The sequence below is a fragment of the Cyanistes caeruleus genome, chromosome 6 (genome assembly GCF_971803275.1).
Source record: "Cyanistes caeruleus chromosome 6, bCyaCae1.hap1.1, whole genome shotgun sequence".
NCBI lineage: Eukaryota > Metazoa > Chordata > Aves > Passeriformes > Paridae > Cyanistes > Cyanistes caeruleus.
In genome coordinates, this window is record NC_141706.1 from 51,190,225 (window position 1) to 51,213,781 (window position 23,557).

The 23,557-nt window shown below is 38.4% G+C and overlaps 1 protein-coding gene across 2 annotated transcripts in view; it reads right to left on the bottom strand.

Annotated features, from left to right (window-relative positions):
• KCNK10 (potassium two pore domain channel subfamily K member 10) overlaps positions 1 to 23,557 on the bottom strand; it is a 55,116-nt gene that overhangs the window by 17,147 nt on the left and 14,412 nt on the right. Inside the window, exons 1-4 of one of the 2 annotated variants that reach the window (XM_023927734.2) lie at positions 17,178 to 17,973; positions 13,160 to 13,488; positions 4,089 to 4,206; positions 1,270 to 1,430 (exon numbers count right to left, since the gene is read on the bottom strand). In XM_023927734.2, the coding sequence (XP_023783502.2) occupies positions 1,270 to 1,430; positions 4,089 to 4,206; positions 13,160 to 13,488; positions 17,178 to 17,199 (630 nt within the window). In that variant the 5' untranslated portion in view covers positions 17,200 to 17,973. Of the gene's footprint in view, positions 1 to 1,269; positions 1,431 to 4,088; positions 4,207 to 13,159; positions 13,489 to 17,177; positions 17,974 to 23,557 lie in introns of those variants that run through there. The other variant, XM_086894216.1, reaches the window with a different exon arrangement.

Here is a 23,557-nt window from a genome sequence, read left to right on the forward strand (position 1 = left end):
GCAGAAGCAGGCTGGAATGTTCAGAGATTCCACTGAAGTGAAGCAGGTGTAATAAAAAGGTAGACAAAAAATAAACTAGGGATCTTAGCTGCGTTTTTGCCAAATTGAACTGAGATAATTTTTAATAACATTATATTCATTAAATGAAAATATAACCCTTGAAGTGCTCTCCAGACAGGCATGTACATGCTTACTCACCCATAATCACTAGTCATCTTTTTCTACATTTATTCTGATATACTCTTTATGCCCGGTCTGGGACACCTAAAAGCCATTTAATCAAAATAGAAAGTCCTCATTCTTCGGTCTAATACTTAATTACTTCCTTCCAAAAAAAGTTACAACTAATTTGCTTTCACCTGTGGGAATGTTTTAGGAATAGATGTCTGTTAAACTAACCAGCTTGGGCAGCTTCTCATCCACTCCATCCCTGCAAAGACTTATCTTCAGTTATGCCCCTTCCAAGGGAAGTGTCACACGGGTCACCTCTAGAAGTTCTGCCTCAAAGAGAGAATCTCTGAAGTGAACTATTAGCGAGTTAGCAGAACAGCATTTGCCAGGTCAGTGGCACTGCTTGTGAAAGAACTGCTTACAGCAATTCAGACTCAAAAACAGAGGGTACTGGCAACAAAAAAGGAAATTACATATGAGGAAGCCTACACAAAAATTTAAGGTAGGATATCTTCATGGTAGGCAGGGCAGAGAATGATCATGATTTCAGCCAGTGGCACTACAGCAGTTTTTGTAGTAGAGTTGCAGATCTGCTCCAACACATCTGTCACCCTGCAGCACAGGCATATCACTCAACTGTCTCTCTTCCAGTTCACACTCACAACAGAAACCCTGCTTTCCAAGTCTTTTAGGCTGTACCAGTAACACAGCCATGACCTGCTTCACATCTCTGTTCCTTCAGGGAACCAATACCTTCTCTCTGTTTTCAGTGAAGAGATGTACATATCTAAAGTAACTTGTGGTGTTTTGAAGACTGTTTTACAACAATTCCTTGTAAGAAAACTAACTTAGGAGATACATTTCCCAGGAATACTATCAATAAGGAAATTCAGAGTTGGATCTATAAGTCCTGCATCATCATCTGGAGAAGTCAATGTTTCTCTCCACTGACTGCAGGGATCCTTACAGACATTAACTACTATCTCAGCTAAACTGTAAATGTTTCATGGTGTCCAACATGTAAAAAATGCAGCAAGTAATAGCAACAAAATTAAAAGCAGGCTATAATACACAAGAAAAAAATGTCAGTGAACTTACTCTGAAAACCTGTTCCACCCTTGCAATACCCTTCCCAAAGATGGTTCCAAGTTGGTCTCCAATCCCAGCCAGCAAGAAGCCAAAGAGTGGAATCCCAAATAGGGCATACAAGATGCAGAAAACCTTGCCACCAACAGTGCTTGGGGCCATCTTGCCATATCCTGAGGAGAAAAACAATTGTCAGATTCTCAGAATTTATACACGGCTTTCAGAAAACAAACTAATGGGTTTTAACAAAGTGCTCTTCCTCCAGGCATACCTCTGTTCCACCTATAATTCCAATTTATAGACTTTCAATGGCATGATGTAATTTCCAGGGCAAGTCACACTCCGTTATTCCTTTTTTCTTGAAGCCTCAGTTACCCATATTTTCTCTAGATTCAGTCTATCTAAAATTGCTGTTTGCTTAATTGATCTAGCTGATGTCACGGCATAAAAATCCCTCCACGCTGGCCTAGTGCCTGCATGCTCTTGCTCCTCTTGGTCTGTGCCAATGGTTTCCTGACAGGAGTGTGATTCACCTGACAAGGCTCATTTTCAGTGGTTAGCTCATTCTTTCCTCAGCCCCTCATCACACTGACTAGTTATACTGCAGCCTCCAAACTGTACCCACACTATGCAAATCTGCCCGTGAACTCTTGTTTCAGTAAGCATTATGACTCCAGGAGACATGGTATTTCTGCTGAAATGTTAAAGAGAAGAAAAAACAATTGTGACAGTAATATTTGCACCTTTTTATTTAAGATCAGGTATTTTAATTGAAATGTCATATACATTTTTATTTTAACTATACATAAATACTTAAATATTAAAAATCATCACATAATCACAAATCACTGATGCAATAAAGCATCCAGAGAGGAGGAAATCTGTGAAAGTGTCAAGTCCTATTCCTGCTGGGTTCACAACACTGGCACAGAGTATATTTCTCTGTCATGGCATGCTGCAAGAATTATGCTGACACACAATAATGCATGTCTCATAACCTACTGTCCTTTTCATAGCTGGACCCATCATCCCAGATTTCTCCTAAAATTCCAAGAAATTTCAGGTTCCATAGGTCCCTGGACTGAGGTTGACCAGGTAACCTGCTGTGTTTCTGCCTAAAAGGAGCCTTAACAAGCCTCTGGTGGATAAACTAAAACCATTTTCATGCACACAATACACAGACTTTGTGCAGCCTATAAAAATCTCATTCATGGAGAATTTAAAACAAATAGGCAAAATAGGCAAATGGGCAAAAATACAAGGTCTTTTCAATAAGTTATTTAAATGGCAGATATCAATTAATATGCCTGCATAAACTATGCCTACAAAGCGGAATTTATTTAATGAGTAATTTAAAAGCTTGCCACTTGGGTCTGTTGTGTAAACAAATATTAAGGGAGGGTTTTCTTATGTATGAATCAGAAATGTTTTCTTTCTTGCCTCCCGCTGCTTTTATGCTACCATCAAAAATACATGGTAAGGTAGCTTAATATAGAGGAACACAGATTGTGCATTCTATACAATCCCTGTTTCCCCCTCAATCTGACAGCAAAGAAAAGGCAGAGCCAAAGACACAGACTCTACTGCTAGAGATGATCACCACAGCAAGTCTTTTGACTGCCACAGGATTTTGTTGTTGTTGTTATTGTATTACCTGCATTAAAAACCTACAGAATTTAGTCAGATTCTCACACTTTATTGAAGGGTGATGTGATTATCAAGTTATTTGTCTGTACTGTCACCAGTGTGTGCATCACAGCTGTAATGTGGAGAAGCACTTTATACAATATTTAAATCAGAATAATACTCATAGAAAACACAAACAAAAATCAACAATTTACCAGTGATTTCCAAATAATTAGATCTCTTGATTTGATTTTTATGACAGTAGTGAAATCAAGCTTAAAATTATAAAACTACTGTATAATTGTCAGCAGATTAACTTTATCGCCAATGTTATTGGATTATTTTCTTTTTCCTTCAGACTGTCTTCTGAAATCCAAGCTTGTTGAGCATTCTTCAAGAGAGGAACTGGCTCAGAGAGGAGAGATTAAAAACCTTAGCATATCTGAGGCAAACATTCAGAGATCAAATTCTAAATACATTGGACACAATACATGGGGAGAGAGATTATAAGGGCCTGAATAATGATCTTATTAAAATTAGTGGTTCAAAAAAAAGTGAATGGAGTAGTTCAGTATACTCTTCATTTAACACAGAGAAATGTGTCGGTAATTAAGGCCATGAATTCCAGAAAATAAAGAAAGTGGTTTTTTTTACACAATGTGTCATTTGTGGAATTCTTTCCAATTGTTAATGAAAGCAAGTAAGAATTTTAAAAAGGATGTAATAGTTATGAGACTATATTTCCAGTTAAATGAGAAGAATTGCTTCTATCAAACTTCATAGCATAAGCCAAATTTAATTAATGTACTTAGGAAGAAAGTTACACTTCTGAGCAAATTCATCTATAATCTTAAAATCCAATTTAAATTCCCAACAATCATAAAATATTTCATTTGGTACAGTTTCATGATCTTTTCAGTGAAAATTGAGACCATCTACATCTACATCAAGAATAGGGTCATAAAGCCTGCATAAGAGTTGCCTGTTTTCAGCTCAGCATTGCTATTCTACCCTAATAATGTAAACAGCTTCTGACACCTACCCAAAGACTCAGTGCCCTTGGCACATGCTGGAGTCATGTCTCCTGCTAACAGAGAAATATACTTCAGCTACTTTACTTCTTTGTTGTCTACCTTTCTCAAATAGATTTCATTATCCATGTCTCAGTGTGACTATGTATTTTAAAAAACAAACAATAAATATACCTATAGTTGTGATGACTGTTCCAGCAAAGAAAAAGGCACCTCCAAGGTCCCAATGACTGCTGTTGTTAGAAGAATTTCCGATGGGACTGACTCCTGCATTATCAGCATCAACAGCGTGCTGCAAAGAAAATACAAAGAATCAGCATGATTCATGCCTTACTGTATCCTATGCAATTTGGTATAGGGTCCAAAGGGAAATTTCTAGGACCATAGAAACAGCTTCCATTTAAGTTTTTAATATGTGCTCAAAGCACAGTAGCTTCTTCTGTACATGTAAGTCGAATATACAACTGAACTGAACATCCATTCAGGTAGAAGAAAGATACAATGCATCAACAAATGACAAAAGATGGAAAGCAATTGAGAAGTGGAGGATCAACACCACAAATTCGTCCATAAATATCATTCTTGTAGCAACTACTGCCAAAAGAAAATTTCCTCAATTGAACAGTTCATGTTAGAAGCAGCTACAAAGGTGTTAAATACAAATAATATTTGTGCAATCAAGAGAAGCTAGTCAGCCAAGGATTTAAATTCCCAAACAATCAATAATTGATTAAGTAATTTATATTTTATGATAATTAAAGAAAAAAATATTGGATATAAATACACCCTGTTTGAAATGAACAAATAAGATGCCTATGGAAACATCTTAAAAAAACTTTGTGATCAGCTCAAAAGTTACCACACTACACATGATCCCATGTACACAAATACAGCATGATACAGAGACTCCCAGACAGTGCTTGAATGAAGTATATTCTGGATAGAAGCTGAGATAGCTATACTTCCTGGTCATTATCCTGTGTCCCACTTAGTACTGAATCAAATCAGGCAGACATATTAGCCTCCTGAATGTTTGTTGGGAATTTCTAAAAATGCACCATATTGTATCATGGGACACACACATTCATTTTTCATTGCAGCTTCACAGTCCAAAGGAAGACAGAGCTGAATACATCAGCTTACAAAGCACAGAAATAAACCTCCTGTCAGCATCTGGTATAATCACCTGAATTACTCTAAACTGATTTTTGAGATGTCCTACAGAATGTATTTTGCAGTTGGTTTTAGATCTCATGCAAGCTATTCCTCATCATAGAGAAATTCAGATCTCACTCTAGAAGAGCAGCTGAAATGACTGCCTTTCTCCCTTCCAAATGCTCTCTAGTCTAATTTCTATAAAACCACTGCAGAGGAACCAAGCTTCTCCTTTTCTGCCTCCTAACATTTCTAGCTTTTTGCTTTTCTCCCATTCTGCTCCAACCTCACTTCATGTTGCTGTTATCAGCTGCTCACACTACTGCCAGATCATCTCATTCTCCTGTTATTTGTTCCTCCTCCTAAATAGTGCCACGAATCTTTAGCCTTGGTAGTTTCAGTGAACTTACTGCTGGGCTCAACAAGTGAAGCAAAGCGCTACCTCTTGCATCCTCTTTTTCTTTGGCTTTGTTCAACATGGAATTCCCACCTATCAACACAGGTTTGACTTTTATTATTCCATTTCTTTAACTAGTTCTCTTTTCTTTCTGATTTATGATCTATGAATTGTCATGGTGGTTTTCTATTTCACCTTTTCCTATACAGTCCATGTGCAAAGCAAGGTTAGCCATTCTATTTTACCATTGCCCCACTTCTTACCTGATCATGTCTGTGAGGTCTCTCTTGATCTTCTCCATAGCTTCACATTCTCTTGTGGGTTTAGCACTGACTTTTAAACTCATCCATTTAACATCATTTCTCTCCCTAGCCTTCATGATACACTTTTTTCATCATTAATGTTTCCACCAATGGCTTATTAACCACAGTTTTTATTTTCTTCCACTTCCATTTTTCTCACTCATTTTTGGTCTATATTTCCAAGTGACTTCAAGGTCATAAATGTTCCTCTACTGCTTTTTTAGCCTGGGCAAGTTTCAGCTAATCTGCTTCCCAGCTTTTAGTTATTCATCATTACCTCACAAAAAGGGAAAGGAGTGGGAGGAGAGGCGTATGGGCAAGAACAGAGACAGCTACATCTGAAAAGATCAGTAAGGGACAGCCCTTTTTAAAAGTACATCTACTACATGCCAGGCTAAGCTGATTGTGAAACTATAGCATGAGCAAGCTCCAGGCTGGACTGGTTTCACCTCATGTGGGCAGAAAGCCAGGGCTCCTCAGCACATGTCCATACCTCAAGAAATAAGGATATAGAGGACAGATGTGTTTTGGACCAAACCCATTGGGTTTTACAGCAACTGTACCAGTTGCTGGCATATTGCAAGTGGTGTAAAAGAGATCATTTGCTGGTTTCTGCAGAACAGCATAAATCAGCATAACAGACAGGTTGCCCATTTAAATAGGCCATGACACACTGTCAGCTACCCTGGTTACTTCTGCCAAGGAATGCTGTCTGCCCTCCCCTTGAGTGTGTGAATGTCAGCAAGCTAATTACACTTAAATCACACTTGAGTTTACACAGTTTAACAAGTCTTTCAGGGCCAAGCACTAACCCCTGAAGTGAAGGTCTATCCTGTTGCCTCAGATAGCTTTGAGATTCTCAGACTCCCTTATCATCCCAAACAAATTAATTTTTCTTTAAAGCTTCACTGACATCATTCATTTATAAATAACCAACTATTCCAATGCTGTCTTTTAATACCTAGTATTTTGCATACAGTGATGGAGGACAAAAAAAGAGTAACAAAACAAAAGCAGCTAGCAGCCTGCAGCTAACAGCAGTCAAACAACCAATTTTCAGCTCATGCATGAGAAAAGGATGCCTTACTACTACCACCACAAGTCCACCTACACAGAACTATCCTGCTAGATGAAAACTGACACAAAATTCAAACAATTATACTATTACTGGCAAGACTCTCCAAGTTCACATAGACCACAAAATTTTACAAGTTTCTCATCGAAGCTTCAGATAGGCTTTGCAGCAATGACCTGAAGAGCTGCATCCTCAGGTTCTCTCAGAGTAGGAAAAAAAGATAATTTCCAGTTTGCTAAGCCCTATGTTAACAAGCCCCACATATTTAAGATATTTTAAACTAGTAGTTTCAGCTACTTTTATAGTTGAAGTATTGTTGAAAGTAACAGGTCATGAAAGTACCCAAAGCTGTTTCACACTTGCTCCTTTCCTGTTCCCTTTTTCCTTCTCCAGAGGAGCTACAAGCACAACATACAAGTAAACAGTATTTTTTGAGTATAGCTTATTAATTGAAAGTGCTTATTAACTGAAAGTTATTCTTTACTGAATAACTACCAACTTATGGTAATTTTTTTCTTTTGAAATGCCACCCATTTCAGGGAAGGCAATAATTTGAAATACCTCAAATGGCTGAAATTGTCTTTCTGGATGTGCAAGTAATGGATGTGTGTTCAAGCCAACAGACTGGTAGAAGTGAAGAGAATGACGAAACTACTGAAATTAATAAAATTATGTGATATTATTTGTTTTTTAAAACATGTATTTCTGATCACAACTTTCTGGTTTGCTCCCTATCACTGCATAGACGTGCACTTTACTCTCGGCCCCTTTGGTATCAGTACAGTCCTTCTGTAACAAAAGAGACATGGCCTGGTGACGTGGTCTGCATGGGACCAAAGGCAAACCTCAGAGCAGAAGCCCAGAATTTGTAGTGACACTGGGACAATTGAATCCTGTATTCCCAAAGAGAGTGGAACCAAACCACATCTCAGTCTGAAGTACACTTATTTCATCAATTCCACTTGCATAAACTTCAAGATAGCTGGAAGCCAGTGCAGCTGATTAGGAGAGAGAAGCAAAATAGACTGTTTCTGGTTTCTCCATGAAGAAAGGTTTTTATCTGGTTCATTTGTTCACGTTTCTGTAATTTCTCCAGTTAGATCCCAAGTATGAAGAAGACAAATCTTTTTCAAGGGCAAGCGTAATATCCCTCTCAAGTGATGAGACAGTCAAAAAGGTACCTACCCTATGTGATATCAAGGATAGGAATTTGATAGGAAAAGAAAATTCTTGTCCTTTTTTTGTCTATCTCTATTAATTCCTTTCCACAGATCATTCTAATCCAATAATTATTATCTCCCTCTACAATTCTTTTTCCAAGCAGATTCCTATCAAGCATACAAAAAGTTGCTTCAATTGCCTTTCATGCTCTGATATTTCTCTGTAAGGATTATTAGGAGGCTTCTCATTAGCAAGAAGCTTTTAAAAACTAATTCTTTAATAATTTTTTTTCTATATTCCCTAACTCTCTACTTATTCTCACCACCCTTTATATGATGTATAGGGACCTTCATTATAAATTCACATTTATTCACTTTTCCACAACAGCATTTTCTCAGGACCAAGGAAAGCAATTTTTTTCAGATTTAATCAAAAATAACAAGCTCTCAAAGCCCATTCCTTAAATATTTCTGCCTATCACACAAAGGGCTTTAGGAACCAGAAATCAGCCAGAAAGTGATCTACCTTCACTTAGAGTGATTTGATAGTCATGCATGCACTGTGTCTGAGGGTAGATCTACAGCATTCAATGAGTGATATGCACAGAGAACTAAGTACAAAAGGTTTAGATCTCTGCAAAGGCATCAGCTAAGCTCTGGAAGCAGCACAGCTACGGGAAAGCTGCAGACTTGTGAAGCATCTTAGGCTGTCTCCTACACAGCTGGAACAGCTCTGTATTGGTGTTACAAACCAGTGTGCCTGCACCAGCTAGGACAGGACCCAAGACATCTGAATCTTTTCCTTCTAGGAGGAATAGGGTAAAATAAAGATAGGGGCAGAAGGGAAGCTGGGACGAGTTAACCACCAGAGGCACAGGTAGAAGGTTCAATAATCAGATACTTACCTCTGTTTTTCTTCACAGTACAAAGTCTTTTCTTGTCTTCAGCAACATGCAAGTCTTCTCCATAGTTAATTCAAAGTACTATTTTTTGCCTGACTATTTAGAGTTTTCTTCTAGCACATGAAAATTCTTTTCCTTTGACATGGAAACAGCCTGGAAAAAAAGCTGGTTTATGACACTAATGAACCAAGCAGCAGCAAAATTAAGCATCTCTGCAGGATGTGTCCTTTCTTACCTTCAGGGCAAAACTGGTTCAGAACACTAATCCAAAGTGCCTACCCAAGATATGAATTCTTACTAACATAATTAGGCAGTAAAGCCTGACTAGCTTATTCCCAGCTCTGCTTCTTTTCCAGCTTGCAGTCTAGCTCTAATGGGTTGCTGTAGCCATTAGTGGACAGCAATAATATGACTTAGTTAACAGATGGGTGATTTTTTAAATATACATATATACTGTAATCACTCACACTCCTAAATTAAACCCTGTTGGACAAGGCAGAAGAAAGCAGCCTGACAATAACATAAGTTCTGAAGTAGCAAGCCTCTCTATCCTGCATAATTTTGCAGGGTTCATTAGGAAAACAAGGTGCATTATGGAAGTTTATACCCATATACAGTACACAGGATATATAGAAACAGTATGAATGCCCTTATCAGGTCCATAGGAATTACTCTGCCAAAACACAAAGATGGTCTTCCTATCTCTTCTAATGATAGATGAAATCTGAACTTTCTGAGAAGCGTAACCTCCCCATTATACACACTGTGTGTGTTATTACAAAGGCAGGATGACTTGGTTTTGAACACAGCTATTAATAAGATTATTTTATAATACATAAAAACAAAAAGAAAAGGTTTGTAGTATGTTAGCAATGTTACTTTTCTTTTCAACTCTATGTCCAGTCACCTAAGTCCTGCTATCTTCTGCTATTTGATCTAATAAATACAATGCAGCTAATTGTACTTAAAGAACCTGAAGTTTCATTGTCTTTTAGCATATTCTAGGTTTCATTTTCTCTAACTCTGAAAACTCAAAAGCATTGAGATAGAACACACAATGTTCTCATTTTCTTAACCTCATATTCACTATTTTGCCAAGCTACAGATCACCTACAACCTTAAACAGTGTACTGGATTCACTGCAACAAATATTTTCAGATACAGAAATGGGCTTTAAAAATTCACAGTTAAGAACTTCCACTTGAAGTGGCTTTAGAAAATTTGGACTGCACTGTGAAACACTGGACATTGTTATGAAAAAATTACCTGTCATTGTGGGAGTATTAGATGGACTTGAACCAAAATCCAACAGTCAAATAAAAATTTAAAATACTTTGAATCTTCCTAAGAATTTGCACTCCTTTCATCACTGTATTTCTTCTGAAGTCTGTGAATGAACTTCCAAGTCTGGACTCAGCAATTTATATTTGTGCTGCAAGTGCTAATATTTGCAATGGGTGTTTGGAGATAAAGCTAAAAAGGATGTCTCATCCCCACTAAATTTTAACAGCATCCTCATACAGTGCTGTACATCTTCCTTACAGGTTTTCCAAAGGAGAATCCTTTGAAAGATTGAAATTTAGGAAAAGGTATATATTTCTCCATCATTAGTCTCATAAGGATGAGGATACTCCATTGGTCTTCTTAAAAGATTGCTCCAGAGCCATCCCCACAGTAAAATAATACAAGTTAGTTCTAAGGTTTCCCTTTTTGTATTGTTCCATACTCTCTAAAGCACAGAGGCAAATCAACACAGTCATTCTGCAGAGTATGATCTGTGTTCATCTAAGAGCTTTCAGGTATTCGAATAACATTAATTATGAATAGTTCCCTTAGCAGTAGACTGCACACAGCACAGCAGCTAGGATCCATGGAGGTTGCCACATCAGTCTAAACTCACAGCTGTAAAGGCAGTTGCAGCATTTGGTGCAATGCAGAACTGTGTTGGGCCAGCCAGGGGGATGTCACTTCTGAGATCATCAACATGAAGCTGTGGAAGCCCAGCGTTAACTCCCTGACATCTTCAAGCAAGTTCATTCACTGCTATTCTGTGCAAGTCAGTTACAATCACTTCTGTATAAACGTACCCAGCTACATTCTTGAAGCTGGTTTCACCCCCAGAGATACAGAAGAATCCAAAGAAACTTGTTCTTTATTGACAAATCTATTTCAATATTTCATATTATTTGGCTTTAAGACATTCAAATCCTAAGCTGATAAACCCATTTTAATTTATTTTTGCACTATGACTTCCAACTACCCATTGTAATGCCTGAGGACATACTGAAATCTCAGAAGATAAGAAGATTTGTCCATAATATCTGTCTTCTAATAACAGAGTATGTGTGTTCTTTATCACCACTTTTGAGGTAGAAGAGAAAAATATTGTGTAAAATAAAGAATTGGTGTTTGTACATAACTTAGGCTAGAGAATAAAGGCTGTTTCTACTGCAGTTGGTATGCAGAACTCCACAATCTGCTGAAGTGCTTTGCTGGTTGTACCTTATATGAGTTCTGCTTCCTGGTTGGAATGAATGTATTTTACATATCTTTTACTGGTGACAATCCCACCAAGGGAATAAATGCTTCTTGCATTTAGTGTTTTCAAAACATCCTTTAATCATTATTTCTAAGGAGTAGCAGGAAATTCAGATCTTTGCAATGCTGCCAAGAAAAACACATCTGAACCAATATCCCTGGATCCTGCCAACCTAACATGTTCACCTGTCTTTTGCAGACAGATCAAGGATGTGATCCAAGCCATCCCTGATCCAAGCAATCCTGCAAAAGCAGCTTTGTCTTGTTAGTTGTTGCACCAGGCTGCCCAAAGGTACAGGTTCAGCTACACAGTTTTTGACTCAGAACTGACTGTCTTTTGTGAACACAGAACACAAGAGGGAGAGACCACATCTATTTGCAAAGAAGTTTAGGCTGAAAAGTAAAAGGCCTTTTCTATCACATCAGTGAGATATTGTAACATCTTATTAAAAGAAATAAGTTTATAAATTTGATTCACCTACAGAAAGGGTTTTTTAATACAGCTGACTGGATGGACACAAGAATTCAGGGGATAGATCCACGTTCTTTCAAACAGCCTGAAATCAATGACAGATCTCTGGTCCAACACCCCAGAGGGAAACACAGTGCTCTTGGAAGGCTGACACAAATTCAGATCTGAAATATGAGGCTGAAGTTTAAATCTGTTCCTTAGGTACGTTACATTTCTTATCTAATCTTTGTTTTCTCTGGGCTAACTGATAGGCTTCTACATGGAATCCCAGAAGATACTCTATTAAAGTCTTGTAAGATCCATAATACTTTCCTTGTCTAGAGTTCTAATCAATGAGAGATACATCTTTCTTGCCTGTTATTACATTTTCCACTTATCCTTGCAAACTTGATAATAATTTCCTTCAAAATTGATTCTAAAACTTTTCATACTACATCAGACTAAAAGTCCCAAAGCTTTTAAATGACAATTACTTTCTATTTTGATTTGTATACTTCATCCTCCTTCATTTATTTAAAAATTACAACAGTAAACCTGTAAGTTCAGAATTCGTGGCTGAATATTTATTTCAAAAATCCCACCTATCATGTTCTATGTGCCCTCCCAGTTGCTGTGTTTAATTTTGAAGAAAGAATCAAGAATTTAAGACCACTTGAAAATTTGTAGAGATGAGGGCCTATGTCTTGCAAATCTATCACCTCATTCAAAAATATTTTCCAGATATTACATTCTTCTTTTCTTTGCACACATCTGTCATTATTCTAGTGAATTCAAGTACCAATCTCTTCCTTCTCATGACCAGTGACAGGACACAAGGAAATGGCCTGAATCTGAATCAGGAGAGATCTAGGTTGCATATCAGGAGAAAGCTTTTCACCCAGAGGGTGGTTGGGCAGTGGTTACAGCTCCAAGACTGATAGTGCCCAAGAAGCATTTGGATAATGCTCACAGGCACATGGTGTGACTCTTAGGATGTCTTGCACAGGGTCAGGACTCAATGATCCTGATGGGTCCCTTCCAATTCAAGCTTATTCTATGATTCTATGGTTCCATATTTACAATATTTTGGAGACATAGTTTTTGCTTCTCAGACCTTAAAATGACTAGGAAAGAGCTTGCTCTTCATGCTGCCTATTCCAAGGCCTTTGTGAACAATTTTGTCCCTCACCAACTCAGCTGGTCAATAAACCACTGAGCTGTTCTTCCTAACCTCCAAGAAGTACCATCTTCTTTACATGACCTACCTGAATCAGTGTCTCCAGCTCTATCTCAGTTACACAAACATGCTCCCGAAGAAAGTCAGCCTTCTCTGACGCGATTGTGTTCTTCTGCTTGCTTTCGAAGGGCTGCTCCAGAGCACGGAAGACAAGTCCTCCCGCCACTAGGTAAACTACCACCACGATAAAGATGGCCACCACTGCTCTCCAATCCATGACTTTCTGCCGGCCTTGAGAAGGGGTTTCCATGGCAGCAACAACAGTGGACCGGGAGGAAATGGAGAATTGTGGAGATGGGTAATGCCTGATAGTTTTGGGCTCAGGCTCACAAGCTGGCACTGCTGAGGGAACAGCCACTGAAACACAAAGCAAAAAACCTTATTCAAACTCAAATCTCTTAGGGTATGACCTCTATTTTCATAAAATATAAAGTTTTAAAAACTTTCCTAAATAACATTTTCAAGACTTTTACATAAATCTTGTTCTTCACTTAGATACGGTTCTTATCATCTAGAAGGTTCCATGTCTGCTTTGTCCACCCATACACAAGAGTTTGCTTTTCCCATTACCTCTAGAGCTTTGCCCATTACCTCTATAACTTCACCCATTACCTCTAGAACTGGACAGGCCAGTTACATGTGCAAAAAGTTCAGAAATATACAGAAAATCACTTATGCAAAATTATGTGAAAATTCTGACCAGCTGGGACATAAATTACACATGGTGGTGTTTGGTGAAGGACCCTGGGAGCGATTTGCGTCCTTAAATCATAATTTTAATATTATTAATAGTGCTAAGAAATTAACTGTTAATGAACACTGATCACTACCTGACCTGGTATTGACAGAAACAAAAATGCTTTGCAAACCACAGTGCTATTTGGCTCACTAACATAAACTGTCCCATACTATTTACCTGGATTCACAAAACCATCACTCATGAAAACATCCTTAAGCCCTGGAAGCTTCACAAAGTTTAAAATAAATCATGTGTCGGCCAGAGTATACAAGATGTCTGAGGTCAAAGTTACAAGCCAAGTGCAACTGTTGACCTCTCACCTTGGGACTGAGACACGGCATAGCCCAGATGACCTGTACAATACATCAGAGCTAACAAGCCCTGACCTCCAGTTGGACTTAATAGCCTGACTTCTGTGTCAAGCTAACGGTGTATGTAAATCAAAGCTGGGTCACCTCCAAATAATTCAGGTGTCTCATCATTACACTTCCCCACTCCCTGTTGCCAGTGTTACCAATGGCAAGATGAGGCTGGGTTCCTCAGCATTCACTGATATAATGGTACCACATGTAGAATTTGATTATGCTGGATTCCTTTTTAACCAAATTCCTGTGTAATCTTACCATGGTGCAGCTACCACTGGCCTGCAATTTCTTTGAAACCAAATTAATTTTATGCATATAAGACCTAAATCAGATTACAGTTAAAATACAGCTACTTTAGGTGCATCCTCTGAACATATTCACAATGTGTCTTTGCTGTCTCAGAAATCAAAACAGAAAGATTTACAACATCCCATCAGAGTGGCATGGCAACCCCATTCTCTAAAATCTAAACATACAACATGATTATACCTTGAGTCTGAAGAGGGCCACAACTCTTTCCCAAAAGAAAATGTTTTATGATACTGAATAATTTCAGAACAGAGGTGTTTAGTACAGTCATATTTTCCTACAAGAAATACAACTCTGAAGCATTGCATGGAGGATAGAGCTTCCAGCTTATTTGATAATCAATAAACTACAGAAATCTATAGTTGCTTTACACTTACAGTTAATATTTCATTTCATATATGATTTAGAGGTTCCAGATACCAAATAGTTTAGAAAGGATCCTGAATCAGAGCAAAAGCTGTTATGGTCGATTCCTTTTTTGTTTATTTTACAACACCCTGTGACACAGCTGTTCAGTTTGACCATCAAAGGATCTTTATAGTTCCCAGCACTTTTTAACCAGGACAGGATGACATCAAACTTAAATGGATATTTTTTCTTACCTCCAGATATATTTCATGTGACTATTGAGAACTTTAATGTGAATTAAATTAAGAACATTATTGTGACAATAGGAAGAGTGACAGTATTAGAAAGAAGTCATACTTTTTGTAAGATATCAGTACGTTTATTCTCTGTCTCCTGAAAGTATTATTGTAATAAATACAGTGAATTTCAGCAGAAAACACCAGAGGAGTATGAAGAAGAAACATAAAACATTGAGGTTTGTATGAAGCACTTAGAATTTCCCTTTCTCTAAAGGCAAGTATCTTAAACCTGAGTCACAACATCTCCTTACCGAATGAAATGTGAGTACTCACAGAAGTGGCTCAGCTGACAACTCAGTGTTTAGCTTCCATAGATTCCATAGGATTCATACAATTTTAATTAGTTAGAGCATATAACTACTGTTTATTTTGTAAACCAACATAAAATCTGTGAGCCTGAGGGCTGATTTTTCATGCTTCAGATTACTCAGCATCAGGATCCAAGGCTCACATGGTAAGAAGAGAGCAGAATTCATGAGAAAGAATGCTACAATTTTTTGAAACAGGCCTACCTTACCAAAACTGATACAGTCCAGTGTAGACTGGGTAAGCTTCTCAGTGGAAAGCAATGTCTGCCTTTGATATGACAGAAATTAGTCAAGAAGCTGGAAGTCAAGAGCTGGTATCATTAAAACAGTGTTTGTGAGTTTTCTTTTCCTGTCTACTAGTATAAATGTTTTTTCTTATTCAAATAGTGTTTCTGGCAAAGTGTTAGCAACAGCCTTACAGTAAAATCATGGCCTTTTTGATTCTGTCTTCTATGGAAAATGTTTTGTGCTGATTTAAGAAGATGGGAAGTTCACAGTAGAGAGCATAAAACATTCTTATAAATATTTTGTCACTTAAACATCTTAGTGGATTACTGTGCTCAGCTTGCTTATCTCTTAAAAGAAGAATTGTCTTAGTTTTTCATTTTCTCCTATAACTAATGGCTGTCCTAAGTGGATGTAGACCTTGTTGTTGATTTACCCTAAAGTATTTTATATTATATAAATAAATTCACAGGAAGAATGTACTAAAGCAGCTAGTTAAGCAACTGATGTGTAACAGAATGGTCTTCTTACAAAGTCGATGAACAAGGCACAACGGCAGTCAACACTGCAGAGATTTTAAGCAGGAGTTAGGTGTTGGAAGAACAGTGTAGATACTCCATCTAGGAGCTATCCAACTCTTTACAAGACAGTGGGGTTAGTGACTTAAGCACATGGCAAGTCAGAAATCTTTAATTCTAATTGGAACACTCAATTCTCTTGTCTCTGTGAAACTGTACTCTCACAAAAGTGCTGCCATTTGCCTTTAAACCATGGTTTCATCAATATGCAGAAAGAGAAAGTAGTGCTTATTTTTTCTACAAGTGCCCTGGGAAAGTCCATTTCTGAAAATAAGAGCTACATAAAATTCCAGAAGTTCAACAAGCAGTTTTACTAAAATCAAAGGATGAACTACATTGGCACTTCAGTAATGTGCAAAAGTATACAGCTTAAAAAAATGAAGGACTGCATAAATTGTTGCATTTGTAGAGATGGTTTAGACCATAGTTTAGGACAAACATAGAGCAAAAGAGAAGAGGATATGTTTACAATTAATGCAGGACAATCCCTACTTCATTTGTTCATGTTTTTTCAAAACGAGCTGCTATCAGAACTTTTATCAGGCTTTTCCCCAAACAGAGCCTCATCAATATTTTTCTTAAATCATGTCAAAGAATATTTAATCAGTCTCTGAAAGCAATGATAGATATCCATTCACATGCATGCACTATGTTAGCTGACAACTAATTTTATAGGTACAGGAACCCTCAAAGAGGCACTCCTGTGTTTCAAAACAGGCCTTATCCCAGTAAAAGGATGCCAGAGAGCAAAGAAAGGTAAACTCCTGATTTTTTTTATAACCTTCAAAGTGAAACAACTGAAGATATTAATGCTACAAATGAAATTGCAATCTTAGGATCTGTACATTTATTCACATCTGAGATCACTGCATTACCTGGGCTTGTACTGGTGAACATTGCTGCCGCGTTTCCAGGTGATGTGTGATGAGATAAAATACCTCAGATTTCTGCTAATATTGATGAGAATTAAAAAGCAAAACATTCACTCATCATCAAGATGATAGGGTAAAGTTAAACTGGTTAAAGCTGTAGGCAATTCCCTCCCATGGCGAGCAGCAGGCCCAGCATGCTGACCAGGCCTAGCCCATAGCAGGGTGTGCTGCCTCCTGGGGCCTGGGTCACGGGCACACCTCCCAGCCTGGCATGGCCCTCAGACTGCTGCCCGCTCCTGACGTGCCACATAAGGGGCCAAGGGAAGGGCAACACGTAGTCCAAGGGCAATCAAAAACTTCTGGGCCTTCAGATGTTTGGTTGGGAAGGGAATCAGGGGTGTGGGTTATATTCTCCTCTCTTGTTACAGTTGAAGGCAGCAACATGGGAAGAAATGGACACACTGAATCTGTGTCTCCATGGCTGGTGTCATCATCAAAATTTTGGGGGTTTTGACAATGAAACTGTTCTACACAGCCCCAGGCATGCTGGCGTCAGATGGGATTTGTCTTTCTCAGTGGAGGAAGAAAGCCTTTGCTCAGGAATTAGTGAGGCTCCATGGCAGGACTTTGAACTAGATGTGAGGGGGTAGAGGAGCAATATGAGGGGATGTGAGGGGCAATATGGGGCTTGTCCCTGGCAGATGTGAGAAGACATGAAAATAGAGGGACAAGAGTGCTAACAAGGGCTCTGCAGTGACTCTGAACTGTGCTAGCCATCCTGGACCATAGCTGCAGTCTTAGGGAGATGAGCCAGGGACTCCTAACAGAAACCACAGGGAAACACCAGGGAAATGTCTGAAAAGAATAATGGGGTGTTCCTCTAGGAAGGCAGCTTGGCAATCCCAAGGAGCAAGAAATTGGACAAGGAAGGCAAGAGACTGGTATAGCTGAGGCTGAGTAGGGAACTGCTGGTCAAGCTAAAGAGACAAATGCACAGAAGGTAGAGACAAGGGCGTGTAACCTGGGAAGAGTATAGAGATTAAGGGCTGGGGTAAGGAAGGCTAAGGCAGAGCTGAAACTGAACCTCACAAGGGACACCAATAATAACAAGTGCTTCTATTGGTGTGTTAACCAGAAAAGGAAAGTTAAACAAGCCCCCTGATAAACAACAGTAGCTCCCTGATAAACACTGGTGAACTGGTAACAACAGATGAGGAGAAGGCTGGGGTACTCAACAGCTTTATTGTACTCAGTCTTCAGTGACAGCCTGTGTTCAACTGACTTTCGGCTATGAAAATATCAAAATGTGGCTTCGCTACAGTGACCTGTATCCTGGCAACTATCTTACTCAAAATGCTAAGAACATATGAAATACAAAGAAACCTGGTTTTGGAGGAGAATTTTTAAATGGTTTAAACCAAATAATTTATTTTTTTAAATAAACATGCCCTCTCTATGTTACTGCTGTCACAATTTCTATTGTGAAAAAATGTAAGGTTTAATAGCGTCTTATTTAGTACTTTATTTTCTTCCACATTCCTGTGTTACACAGGTACACAGCAATGTGTGTACGTTTTAGTGAGAGAATAATAGACACATCTAATAAAAATGCTGCATTCACAGGATTCAACACAGAATTACATAGAGGCCATATGCACTTACACATTCACAAACTCAGCAACAAGCTTTAAATTTGAAACATGAGTTGATCAAAAATGAAACTGGACATTTAATCTCTCATTTTAGTGATGTCATTGGAAGAAGGAAACAAAATACTTTCAGCTGAAGTAAAAAGGTTTGTTGATGCTTGTCTAAAGGTGCATACCAATATTTGTTTCCCAAAATACTCATACAGGAGGATACAACAGGAGGTTTCTTTAAAGTAAGGAATTTATGCATTCTTCAGACATGTTCATAGTCAAACATCTGAATTGTCCCATGAAACCTTTTTTATGTTTAAAATAATCTAGAAATTTAGTTAGAACTATAAAGTAATCTCATCATGTAGTCCAGTTTCACTGAGAAAATTCATGAGCAAATAGTCTTCCCTACAGCTTTTACAAGATCCTACATTGGGTTATTGGCACTTCTGCATCCTTCCTGTAGCACTATTTAATAAGCCAGCATTCCTTCATGAACTAATATAGAAATACAATTTTTTTGTCAAGTGTATGAAGTTGCAGGACAGAGCTCTCATGCATCAAAGCTCAGAAATATCTGTGAGGTGTTAACAAAGTCCACTACAGCTTCCCTGAACAGACTACAAAGAGTAGGTGGATTCACCTTCTTTAGACTGGATCATAAAGGACTGGGGGATGAAGAGACTTCACTGGCCATAATTGTTTTAAAATCATTTATTTCTATTTAACTGGACAGTTTTTTTTCCTCCCCCAGTCCCTCTTTGAAATAGCCACATACTGAATTTAACATTAAAAGGCTTTCTGACTGAAAAATATAGAAAGGCAGGGAAACGAGCAGCCCACCAATGGATAAAATATTAATCTTTCATTCCAAGGCTCTTGCTCATCTCCAAACAGAAGTTCCTGGGGGATATGGGTATCTAGCATTTGCTTCCAGTCTCAGATCTTTCCCACAGACTCTGCGGGTTCTTTCAGGTAAGGGCTGTTGGAGTTAGGCTAGCAGGGCTGTGCCTGGAAGTCATAGCAAGTATAAGAGGTATATTAGAGAAACAGTGGAGACAATCAGTGTACTAAGCTATCACCTATATGAACGTCTCAAGAATATGTCACAAACAAAAAATGCATGCCTAACAAAAAATGCATGGTCTCACAGGAAGCAGGTGAAAGTAGTGAAACACTGAAGTTTCTGTCCATGTGTTACCAAAAATCATTACACCATCAAAATTTTGTGTTTTGAAGATATAGCAAATCATTTCCACTACCTGATTTACTTGTTATTCTACTCCCCCTCATCCCCCATTCATCTCTTTCTGTTGTGGTTTTTATCAGGTTTTGTAGAGAGCATCCATTTAACCAGCACAATCAATGCTGAATTTTTATAACTGGGCATTCAAAAAATCTGACACCAGTTTAGAAAGTCTGGCTTTTAGAACAAAAATCCCAGTAGACAATGGCCATGTTTGCCTTTGTGTATGTGCAGCATCTTTGCATGATGTGGGCTAATTAACAGATGACATTACAGCTGTGATCAAGAAATGGGAGAAAAATCCTGCCTGCAGGCTATGATTACATATGGGGCAGAACACCAGCATCCCTGTGGCAGTTGTTCTGGACTGAAGAATAAGAATAATAAGAATTGCTGTCTGGGGACCACAGGATTCATACAGTCATAGATCAAGAAAGCTGTTATCAGTGCTGACATGTTTTACACCAGTTTGGCCCTGGTCCTTCTGCCTATCCTCAAGGCACAGAAATTGAGCAGTGAAAGTCATCACAAGCTTGCCACACAAGGGGAATTTCACCCTACTGCTTCTACAGCATTTTGCTGAGAACTGCCACTGAAGTGAGAAGCATTACTATTGCATTTACTATTCCTGAAAGCAAAGCTTGACACTATGTTTGTTAGGAAAACACAGAGTGCCTCTGAGCATAGAGCTTTTCTCTGCAGCAGCACCCCCTGGGTTAAATTTAACACTGTTTTCCCTGAAGAGGATTCTCTAATGCAGCATTAGTGCTGCTGACTTCAGCAACATCTCAGCCGTCTGCTGCAAATGCAGTCATCAGCACCAAGGCACTCCATGGAGTATGAGAGACAGGTAAAGGCAGAAAGGGCAATACACATTAAACAAAATAGATTGGATGTGCTGTTAGAAGAAAAGCCCTCCCAGCTGCCCCTTTCTCTGAGTGGTGAGAAAGGAGCAGTATGTTAGGTTACAAATCAGCATAAGGAATAAAGGCACTGTTTGCTTCCTATTACAGGGTAATGTTAGTGAAATAGAGTAAAAGTTCATAATACTGAGTTGTTTCTGTTGGTGGGGAGAGAAATGCCAGCAATATGTATCCGAGGGAATTATATCTGACCACTGTTTTGCCATCCCTGGCAGCAGCTTTGGAAAGTATGTCATACCAAAAGGGTTTTGCAATTTCTGCACCATTTGTCATATATTCCCATCTAGTGCTCAAAATAATGATTCTCAGTAAGCTTCCAAAAAAATCTACATAATTCTGCTGCATCAGTTATAATTGAAACATAGTAATTAATAGCTCTTGGAATACCCCAGCTATTTTATTAATCTGGAACACAGTTGTTATAAGAAAACAAAAAGACACTGTTTTATAATGTTTTTCATTCTTTTTCATTAGAAAACTATAGTTTAGGCAAAAATAAAAAATCTTAAACAGCCTAAATTGGAACATGGTAGAAATAAAGAAATCAGTATGGTTTGAGTTAAGGTGTCTCTTGAGAAAGGGCTTTCCAAAGATGAGAGTCGTCACATAGTGGTTGAAACCATCAGAACTAAGGAGAACCTAAGCCTCTTGTCTCTTCCCAAAGAGCTTCTTTAGTGTTAGACAAGAACTTGGTTAGGCAGTAGTTACAATGAATTTTACCTTCCACTGAAGCTGAGCCCACCAGGGAAGCTGGTAGCACTTCTGTGAAAGCAGACTTTAGAAAAGGAAAATATTGTGCAGACTTTGAAGAATGAGGAAAAAGTGTGAGAAAGAATCCTAAAAACACCAAGGTCAGTGAAGGAGAAAGAGGCACTCCAGGAGCTGTAGGAGATAGTCTCCTGCAGGCTGTGAGTTTTGGAAGAGATCATAATGGATTTAGTATATCACTGGAATTCATGGAGAATATCACACCAGAGCAGATATTCACACTGCAGCACGTGAAGGATCCCAATCCAGGGCATGTTGATATTTCCTGAAGTGCTGCTACCTGTGGAGAGACCATGCTGCTGGTTTATCCTGAAGGATCGCAGCCTATGGTATGGACTCATGCAGGAGCAAGGAAATTATTTAAGGAGAAAGGTGCAGCCTAGAGGAGCTAGACCCACCAAAAATCCCCACTCCCTATCCCCCCTGCACCATGTGAGGTGTGGAGAAAGAAGAGTCAGGAATGAAGCAATAAAGTTTCTAGGAAAAAGTAAAGCAGGTGAAGGTATTTTAATCTTCATCTCTATTTCTTACTACCCAAATCTATTTTAATTAGCTATAAAGCAAATACATTTTCCCCAAGTCAAGTCTCATTTGCCTGTGATGCCAGTCTCTAACTGGTCCCCCTGGATTTATCTCAACCCACAAATTTTTCCGGTCTTATTTTCTCCCTGTCTCCTGTTGAGGAGGAGGAGTCAGTGTGGCTGGGTGGGAATTTGGTAGCCAGCCAAGGTCAACCCACTACAGAGAGTTTGCACCAGTGCAATAAAGATGAGGACACAACTCAGACTGTATTGTTCAGCAACACTTTTCCTCTGAGACTCACCAGTTACTTGCATATTGATTTGGTAAAAAAGTCATCAGCCCAAGAGCTAATATCAATGTATAGATCACGATTTAAACTACAATGATGAACAGCAGTTAGCTACAGAAGCAGCAAACATCCTTCCAACAATAATGCATTTTTGTTACTCTCTACTTGAGCTGGGTCAATTTGGAACAAAAACATTTTTCTTGTTGTGTGGGTTTGATTTTTTTCACTTTTTATCACCTTTCATTCTAATTTTCCCTTCTCAAACATAAGTATTTTATTTCACTCACTTTCTACACACATTTAAGAAAAATGGATGCCAGCAGGATACATTTTAACATAAAGCTAAATGTCAAATTGATTAAATATTTCATGCTGGCAGGAAGTGCATGCATATGTAACCAATGAAATATCAATACAACATGATGTCCCTGACAATTCTAAAATAGTATAAGAAAACCTCAATGTTCTTTTAGATGCTAAATGGCTTGAAATTGGGTGCTGGGTAAACTTGACAGGTTGGATTACTTATTAATCTAGGTGTAATCAATTTAACGAGTATGCAAAAGATTAAAAAGTCTATGTAATTATCATTCCCCTGAGCTATGCCATATCCCTCTGCATTGTGAGGCTGTTGTAAAACTCTCTGCTATTCTATAATTTAGCAATTCTGAACCTACTCTCTCTACAGAGATAGAATAATGTATGTATCAGCAAATTTAATTTTAGTCAAGAAAGCATAGTGAGAGAGGAGGGTCTGAATACCATTTTCATGCCTATTCTATTTCTGAAAGACAGTTCCATTTCTAATTGTGAATGTTTTAAAGCTCAGAAGAATGGCAGTTCAAGCATCTCACAGGAGCTTTCAAAGCAGAGAAAGGAAAAACTCACAATAGTGGCCTAGGAAATAAGAAGTCTAAAGGGCTAAAATCTAAGTGCCCTTAACCACATAAACCCCAGAAAATCTCATTATGCCAATAAGTTTGTTCCTAAATTAG